This window comes from Podarcis liolepis, assembly GCF_965112155.1.
Source record: "Podarcis liolepis genome assembly, chromosome: 4".
NCBI lineage: Eukaryota > Metazoa > Chordata > Lepidosauria > Squamata > Lacertidae > Podarcis > Podarcis liolepis.
In genome coordinates, this window is record NC_139558.1 from 105074036 (window position 1) to 105083467 (window position 9432).

The 9432-nt window shown below is 44.6% G+C and overlaps 1 protein-coding gene across 1 annotated transcript; it reads right to left on the bottom strand.

The window, feature by feature from the left end:
- Positions 1-7249: 7249 nt before the first annotated feature.
- Positions 7250-8194, bottom strand: LOC310705305 (olfactory receptor 51I2-like; the record flags this gene model as incomplete). Its single annotated transcript, XM_083499937.1, has 1 exon — positions 7250-8194. One exon carries the CDS (start codon positions 8192-8194, stop codon positions 7250-7252), a length of 945 nt encoding a protein of 314 aa, XP_083356063.1.
- Positions 8195-9432: the final 1238 nt, after the last annotated feature.

Below are 9432 nucleotides of genomic sequence, written 5' to 3' on the forward strand. Positions count from 1 at the left end.
AAGTGGCTAATTACCTGCAATACTACATTGGTGGTTGCACCAAGAGAAATATGAATATTGATTTTGTTTGTTTGTTTATAAGAAAACCCCTACTGGATCAGGCCAGTGGCCCATCTAGACCAATGTCCTGCTCTCACAGGGGCCGAACTAGATGCCCCAATGAGCAGGACCTGAGCCCAAGAGCCACTCTCCCCACCTGTGATGTCCAACCTTTGGTGATGCACGTTGCCTCTGACAATGGACATAGGAGGTGAAAGGTAAAGGTAAAGGACCCCTAGACAGTTAAGTCCAGTCAAAGGTGACTATGGGGTTGTGGCACTCCTCTTGCTTTCAGGCCGAGGGAGCCGATGTTTGTCCACAGACAGCTTTCCAGGTCATGTGGCCAACAAGACTAAACCACTTCTGGTGCAACAGGACACTGTGATGGAAGCCAGAGCACACGTAAACACCATTTACCTTCCCGCCACAGTGGTACCTATTTATATACTTGTGCTGGTGTGCTTTCGAACTGCTAGGTTGGCCGGAGCTGGGACAGAGCAACAGGACCTCACCACCATTGAGTGGATTCAAACTGCCGACCTTCCAATCGACAAGCCCAAGAGGCTCAGTGGTTTAGACCTCAGCGCCACCCGCTTCCCATACAGCATAACCATCATGATTCAGCATAACAAATTCTGATGACCCACAGGGTCCCTTCCAATTCCACAATTCTATGATTCTATGAATGCACAGACTGTTTGGTTTCCGATGAAGATGAACCTGTAGACTACTTGGACATAGATTTCATTGTGCTTGCTAGACTGAAAACCAGAAGAGGAGCATGAGCGATGCCACCATCTTCTCTCTGGTAACATAGATTGGAATGAATGTGTGGTGCTATTGAGCTACCTATGACTAATAACCATGATAGCAATGTTTCCCTTCATGGTCGGAAGCAGCGTGAGTTGCAGAGTGAGCTCCTCTCCAGTATTATTCTGTCATTACGAAGACACAAGATTTACCCACTCTGGAATAATGGCAGATGAAGGTGATGGACTACATGGAACTGGCAGAAATGACCGACAGAATCCGTGATCAGGGAGAAGAAGTGGTGGAAGAAGACGGGAAGAAATTTAAAGACTATTTGCAGAAATACTGTAAAATTAAAGATTAACAAGAATATGTAAATACGGATTGACAATGGTTGGAAATATAGTTATAAATAGGTTAAGATATTAAGTAAAGATAAAGGATAGAGGGTAAGGATTTGCTTAATTAACTATTTGAACTGGAATACAAAAAAGGGGGGGTGAGGAGGTCAGGAAACAAGTAACTGAAATATAAGACATGAAAATATTGATTCTTTTTTTTAACTTTCTTTTACCTTTTATGTATTTTGTCTGTGTATTTTTGTATTTCTTTTTCTTTGATTATTGTTATTTTTTATTTTTTATTTTTAATTTTGTAACTTTTTATTGTTTGTAAAATTCTAATAAATATCTTTTTTTTTTAAAAAAAGAAAGCACAATTAAGTGCAAGTAGATAAATAGGTACCGCTTTATAGTGGGGAGGTAAACGGCATTTCCGTGTGCTGCGCTGGTGCCGGACAGCACTGGCCCCCGGCCTCTTAAGTGAGATGGGCGCACAACCCTAGAGTCGGACACGACTGGCCCGTACGGGCAGGGGTACCTTTACCTTTAATGTAGAGTGAAGACAGGAGTGCCTGGCGTGCTCTGGTCCATGGGGTCATGAAGAGTCGGACACGACTAAACGACTAAACAACAACAACAAATGTAGAGTACCAAAGGCAAACAAAAGCATCATCAAAGTCCAACCATTCAGTTGTTAGACCACAATGGTTTGTATGATGCCCTTGATGCAGAAAAGCAAAACCTATATAAAAATATTAAAAGACCCACCTGGAGAAAAACACTTTGTTCTCTGCTGGCAGACAGGAGAGGGACCTGCCGGAGGCTCAGATGCAGAAATATTTATGTCTCTTCCTGACAAGGGAGGATGTAATGCTTTCCTCCTGCAATTCTCAGGGACCCCAGGGGCATCAGCCCAAAGGAAGCTGCTCTGCAGTGGGCAGAGCTCAGCACCAGCCTCCCTTGACAGACTAGGTCCCAGAAGCTGCAACCATTGGGATCACAGAGATCTACCATCTGATCTATATATTTTAAGCACAGGCTGTGTGAAGTGGCTCAGTAGCAACAATACTTTGGGTTGTATTTTCTCCATTGCATAATTTCTCTTCTGTCTCTACTCCTAGTTCACCTCATGCAAAGGAATGAGGCCCCTCTCAAGTCCCCCTGTGCACCCCCTAAATCTGTTCTGGGTCTCTCCCTAGGCCTCCAGAGCAGATCTGAGGGCAGCCCAGGGTGAATGTGGAGTGGGGAGATCCCTTTACACCAGTGCTAGTGCAAAATGTAGTTGAAAGCCACCCTTTAGGCTCCCATGCACACCCAGCTGGACTCAGTTACACACACACACACACAGATCATCTGTGCTTTGTTTCCTGGTTTTTGTTTTCAATCATAAAGCAATGTGCTCCTGCTGCAAAGTGTCCTGGTCCCAAGCTGTCCAGGGTTTGTGCACGACTCCCAGCTCTTTGAAGTTAGCCCTGTGAGATCCAGGCATAAGATTGCCCCATGCTGGATCTGGCCAGGGGCCCATCAAGCCCAGCTTCCTGTTCTCCCAGTGGCCACCGAGAGGCCTCAAAGGGAAGCCCACAAGCAGGATCCAAGCATCACAACAACCATCTCCCCACCTGCGACTCCCAGCCTCTGCTGTTCAGTAGAGTTCTGCCTCTTACAAGACAGGGAGAAAAACCTTCAGTGTTCATGCACAGTCCGTAGGGTGTCCCCTGGAAATGGGCCTGAAGACCAGATTGACTTGGGCTTCAATATGCTCACAGCGCTGAAAATTGGCAGGAGCACATGGGTAACGCTGCCACCATCTCTCCAACAACACAGATCATAAATGTGTGTTTATAATGGCTACTAGCCACAATATTGTTGTTCATTCTTCTTATTGATCATTTTATTGTTTTATCCTTTTTGGAAGTCACGCTGAAATGGTGTGGTGGTTTCTTTTTACAATCAAGTGGTGTACGGATTTTATGAAATGAAATAAATAAGAACGTTTGCATGTTGTGCATGTTGGTGGGTGATGTATGTTTCCGAGCACAATTCAAAGTGTTGGTGCTGGGGACTTCCGGGTTAGCGCCTCCGGCAATGGCGGATTTCCTCTGATCGGGAGGAATCTGCTCCGTGGAAATCAGGGTCTGGACCGCCACGGCGAGGCGGAGACCCACTAAAAACCACAGGCGGGAGAAGCCTGTGGACGTGGGATTCGGCTGGCACCTTTTGCGCCTCCCCTACTTGCGGGGAAACCTGGTTTCGGGGTTCCGGAGCGACGTAGGGTGAGCGGCGCGGTGCTTCGAATCGACTGCTTCTTTCAAGGAGTGAAGGCGCATTGCTGTTGCCGGAGAGCGCTGACTTTTTCCTGTGGACAATTGGACTTTAAACAACTACCCGTGAGTAGAACGGAAAATTGGATCTCTAAACATCTTAATTCGGCACCAAAACGGGAAGGTTTCAAACAGGAAGTCCGCCTTCCTCTTTTGTAAATAGATTGAAGCAAAGACGATCGCAAGCTAAAGTCTGGAAAGCCTTTTGTAAAGGATTAAATCTCCATTGGTTAAAATTACTAAAGCCCCCTTGGAAGCAGGAGAAGAGGGGAAAAATTTTAGATCGCCTAAGCCTGCAGGAGAGAGAGTGAAGAAAGATAAATTACCACCGCTTTGACCCTGGGAACCGGCTGCCAGTAAGATCGATGTTTTGGGAAAGTTCATTGACTGTGAATAAAACGTATGTTGACAGATAGTTAAATAAGAGAAATATATTGTCTCCATTGTTTCCTTTTGCACTTAAAAAAGAGCAAAAGTAACTGAAAATCAAAACTAACTTTGTTGCTGGATCTGCGTTTAAAAGGACGGATACAAATAGAAATTGTTTCCCCTAGAGGGAGCTTTTGAAACTGTTGCAGGAGTGGAGCTGGGGAATTTTCCAGCTGCAGAGATTAGAGACCATGAGAATTAGAGATTGACCTTGGACAAGAATGTCGACCGAAGAAGCCTTAGTGATTGCATTTTGCAGAACAAGTGCTTTATTGTAACAGCTTCATGAGAAGACGGATGTGATGATTACTAAAATTGACAATTTGGGACAAAAAATGACTGATTTGGGACAAAAAGTGAATACCTATACAGAAACTACTCAGGAATCGATTCAGGAATCTGTTCTGACATGGCAAGCTGTGGAGAAGACGAAGGAGGAAGCTGTTGAATTTCAAGTAATACAAGTGGAGAGAGCCCCGGTCTTGCAGAGGCAATTTGACGAATATAAGCTGTTGCCTTTTACGACTGAATCTAGAGAAAGCCAGATTTGGAGGGATGGAGTCCCACTTGGATTGGAGAAGGAAAGTTGGATAGATCCCCTTATGCAGGGTTGTTCTGGCTTTTGGGATCTGGATTTGGGTCAGGGGGAGATTGGAGTTGTGGGGGCCTTTAGCTTTGGAGGGATTTTGAAACACGCTCTGAAATATCTTTTGGACTTTAGTTTGGACTATGGAGAATGGGCTGACCTGCCGAGAAGGAATAAAGACATTGTTAGGTTGGAGCTTCCCCAAAATCTACTCCTCAGTGCCAAAGGAAGGAAATTAAGAACAAGATCAGCAGAAGATAAAGTAAAGTGCATGTATAAATATGAAGAAGATCTGCAGAAGGGACATGGAAAAGAGTTAAGAGCCTCGGATAGAAGATCACCAGGTTGATGGACCATATGGAATTGATAGAAAGGACTGACAGAATCCGAGACCAGGGAGAAGAGACGGTGGAAGAAGATTGGAAAAAAGTTTAAAAAATTTATTTAGAGAAATATTGTAAAATTATAGAGTGTTAGAAAAATGTTGGAATGAAAGTATATGGCTTTAGTAGGAATGTTATAAGGAGTTAAGTATAAATACGTTTTTAGGGTTTTAATGGTAAGATAAGGTTAAAATAAAATAAGACAATTAAATGACAGAAAACAGTGAAAGATGGAAAGGATTTGCTGAAATAATTAATAACTAGAATACAAAAAAGGGAGGTGTGAGGAGGTCGATGAAACAAGTTAATGAAAGATAAAGATATGGAAATATTGGATGTGTTTTTAATTGTTTTTGCTTTTGTTTTTGTTTTGATGTATTGTGTCTTTTGTTTTTTTATATGTAATGTGATGTATTGATTTGTATTGTTTACTTTTTCTCTTTCTTTTTTACTTCTTTCTGTATTTCTTAAACTTTTAATAAATATTATTTTTTTAAAACAACAACAACAAAGTGTTGGTGCTGACCTTTAAAGCCCTAAACAGCCTCGGTCCAGTATACCTGAAGGAGCGTCTGCACCCCCAACGTTCTGCCCGGACATTGAGGTCCCGCGCTGAGGGCCTTCTGGCAGTTCTCTCGCTGTGAGAAGCCAAGTTACAGGGAACCAGGCAGAGGGCCTTCTCAGTAGTGGCACCCGCCCTGTGGAACACCCTCCCACCAGATGGCAAATAGAAAAGTATTTACCAAACTGTTAGAAGACATCTGAAGGCAACCCTGTTTAGGGAAGCTTTTAATGTTTAATGGGATATTGTATTTGAGTGTGTGTTTTTGGAAGCCGCCCAGAGTGGCTGGGGAAACCCAGCCAGATGGGCGGGGTATAAATAAATTTATTATTATTATTACTACTACTACTACTACTACTACTACTACTACTACTACTATTACTATTATGTCCCATAAGAACATAAGGGGAGCTTGGCTGCTGAATCCCCCCAAGGAGATGCCTCGTAGTCCTGGTCTTGAACCTTGGCCAAGCAGGTGTCTCTTGGGAGAAGCCACAAGGAGGGCAGGACCACAACAGCACTCTCTGACAGCGGGGGGAGAACATAGATAATGTAAGGCTTTTGAAAAGTTAAAATAGCAATGAAGCAAAAACAGCTTAAAACAGCTTAAAACTCGCCTCAACTTTCTAAATACCGTATTTTTCGCTCTATAACACGCACCCGACCATAACACGCATGTAGTTTTTAGAGGAGGAAAATCCGTAGGCATGCCACCTGTAGGCATTCCCTCCATAACACGCACAGACATTTCCCCTTACTTTTTAGGAGGAAAAAAGTGAGTGTTATGGTGCAAAAAATACGGTATCTGTGTTGACTTGTCTGCTTTGTTGTGTTCTGTATTCTGTATCATTGGAGGTTTCTGCAGTTTACTGAACACACCTCAGTGGGAGGGATGCAGGTTGGGGACATCCTTGGATTTGGGGAAAGCAAACATTTGGATATGTTTTCAGGGCTGAGCAGAGATAACACAGTTTAACAGAAGTTTAGAAATGCAAGTTATGAAATCAAGCGTCCTCATTTCATGAAATAGCATAGTGTTAAAAGGACTGCAAGAAGATCAAACCTATCCATTCTTAGGGAAATCAGCCCTGAGTGCTCACTGGAAGGACAGATCATGAAGCTGAGGCTCCAATACTTCAGCCACCTCATGAGAAGAGAAGACTCCCTGGAAAAGACCCTGATGTTGGGAAAGATGGAGGGCACAAGGAGAAGGGGACGACAGAGAATGAGATGGTTGGATGGTGTTCTCGAAGCTACGAACATGAGTTTGACCAAACAGTGGGAGGCAGTGGAAGACAGGAGTGCCTGGCGTGCTCTGGTCCAGGGGGCCACGAAGAGGCGGACACCACTAAATGACTAAACAAAAAATTAGGAAATGCTCTATTTTCAATGAGATAGGGAGGCCGTTCCTGGCATTTTCTTTTTATTTTTAATAAACATTGTCCATAGGATCATTGGAAATGGCATTATACAAAGTCAGACTATTGGTCTACCTCCCAGGCTGCCAGTATTTCTCAAGAGTCCTAGGCAGTAGTTTCTCCCATCCCCACCCGGAGATACCAGGGATTCAACCTGGAACATTCTCTACCCCTCAGCTACACAGTTGCCTCCCCTATGGTGCTATTCCATGATCATATGATGCATTATAATGTATGGCAGAATAGGGTACTCATGAAAAAGCTACCCTGTCTCCATATATACATCTGTTTGTGGGTTTAAACGATGACCATGGTTTCCGTAAATGCATAAAACCAAATGGTTCACTCAATTTCCCTCTGCTGAGCTTGGGAAACCGCAAACACTCTGGGGAAAATTGCTACACTCTTTGCCAATTCAGATCAGAACTTCTTCTGAGAAAAAAACCTGCCAAAGGCCTTGCGGATCTCTTTGGTTTTGATGCTGTAGATGATGGGGTTCAGAATGGGAGGAACCAGGAGATAGATGTTGGCCATCAGAGAGTGCAGCATTGGAGAATTATGCCTGCCAAACCTGTGCGCCATGGAAACACCGATCATTGGGGTGTAATAGAGCACGACAGCACAGATGTGGGAGACGCAGGTGTTCAGGGCCTTGAAACGGCCTTCCTTGGAGGCCATGCTCAGCACGGTCTTGAGGATCATCACGTAGGACAAGACGATGCACAAGGAATCGAGGCCAAATGTGGAAACTACAACAAACAGACCAGTTTGGTTATTGATGGTTGTGTCTGCACAGGGGAGCTGGATTAAATTGGGGTGCAGACAGTAAGGATGAGCAAGCACATTGGACCTGCAAAACGGCAACCTCCTCAGGAGTAGAGGCAGTGGGGTCATCAGGAGAATGCTCCTCAAGGCAATCCCAGATCCCAACAAAATGATCCTAAGGTTTGTCAGGATGGTGGTGTATTGCAGAGGGTTGTAAATGGCTATGAAGCGGTCCAGGGCCATTGCCCAGAGGACCCCTGAATCCATGATGGAGAAGCAGTGGATGAAGAACATCTGGCTGAGGCACGCATCCAGCCCAATCTCCCTGGCATCAAACAGGAAGACGCCCAGCACTGTGGGGAGGGTAGACAGGGAGACCCCTAGCTCACTCACAGCCAACATGCAGAGGAAGAGGTACATGGGCTTGTGGAGGGTCTGATCCTTCACAATCACTAGGAGAACAACGCCATTCCCCAAGACAGCAACCGCATAGGCAAAGCAGAAAGGGATGGAGACCCCAATATTTCTGGCCTGCAGCCCTGGGATGCCAGTGAGAAGGACGGTGGGGTGGAGGAAGCTTTGGTTACTGAACTGCTCCATGGTGAGTGATCAAGTTCTCCCATCCAGCGGCACCTGGATGGACATAAGGAAAGAAAAACACAGCAGCATCTACATGGCAGCCTTCGGTGCTTTGGTTCTGCATTTTTGGCATGTCCATACCGTTCATGAGCTATATTTATTTTGATCTTATTTATTTGGTAGCTCACCTTTTGGTCACACCCCCCCCCAAAAATTAATAATTAAAGAACCCACACAGTGACAGCAATTCATATTGAAGCATCACAAAGAACTGTCTTTTTAAAAACTCAATAAATCTAGCACTTTGGGGGGGAAAGCACTTTGGGGGGGGAAAGTTAAGGAGTGGGTTTTCATCTATGGTTGAATACCATAGACCAAAGAGCTATCACATGGAAGGTGGGGCAAGCTTGGTTTCTGCTGCTCCAGAAGGGAGGACCTGAATCAGTGGATTCAAATGACAAGGAAGGAGATTCCAACTAATACTCCAGAAGAACTTTCTGGTGGTAAGAGCTGTTCAGCTGTGGAATGGATGACCTCAAAGGTGGTGGACTCTCCTTCATGGGAGGTTTATAAGGACACCTTCTCCCCAACATACTAATTTTCTACATTTCAGAATGTCTTTTAAGAGATGGAGGACTTTGGGCACATTTGATCTTCCACCTGCTGTCACAAATGCTTCAGAATGGCCATCATTGACAATTATGGCACACTCTATACCCCAACAAGGCTGTCCATTATAGGAATTGAATCCTGGAGCAATATGCCTGAAGCCAGAAGGAAGTTTGTGGCAACTTTCTCTGATGAAGAGCAAGTTTCAAACTGGAAAATAAAAAGACCCACCTGAATGGAATCTCCTTGGTCTCTGCTGGTGGTTGGGAGAGAGATCCAGTTCTACCAGAGACTCTGTGGCAGAAAGATTTATGCTGCTTTCTGGGGAATCCCTAGAGAAGGAGGAGATGAGACTCTTTGCCAGCAGCTTGCAGAGACCCCAAGGGGCACCAACCCAAAGGAGACTCTTCCACAGCGAGAAGGACTGATGCTGAGAACCTTCCTTCCTCAACAGAGCAAGTTGCAGCAGCTGCAGCAGCAAAAACAGTGGTCAAGGGTGTGGACCAATTTTGTGTTTGTGTGTGGCAAGGGAGAAAACGATAGAGGAGGAGAATGACAAGAAGAGAAGAGAATAACAGGGATTCTAGGTATTTATAATCTGTTCGTAATTAAAAATGTGAGGTAATGTGAGGTGATTAACAGAAATACAC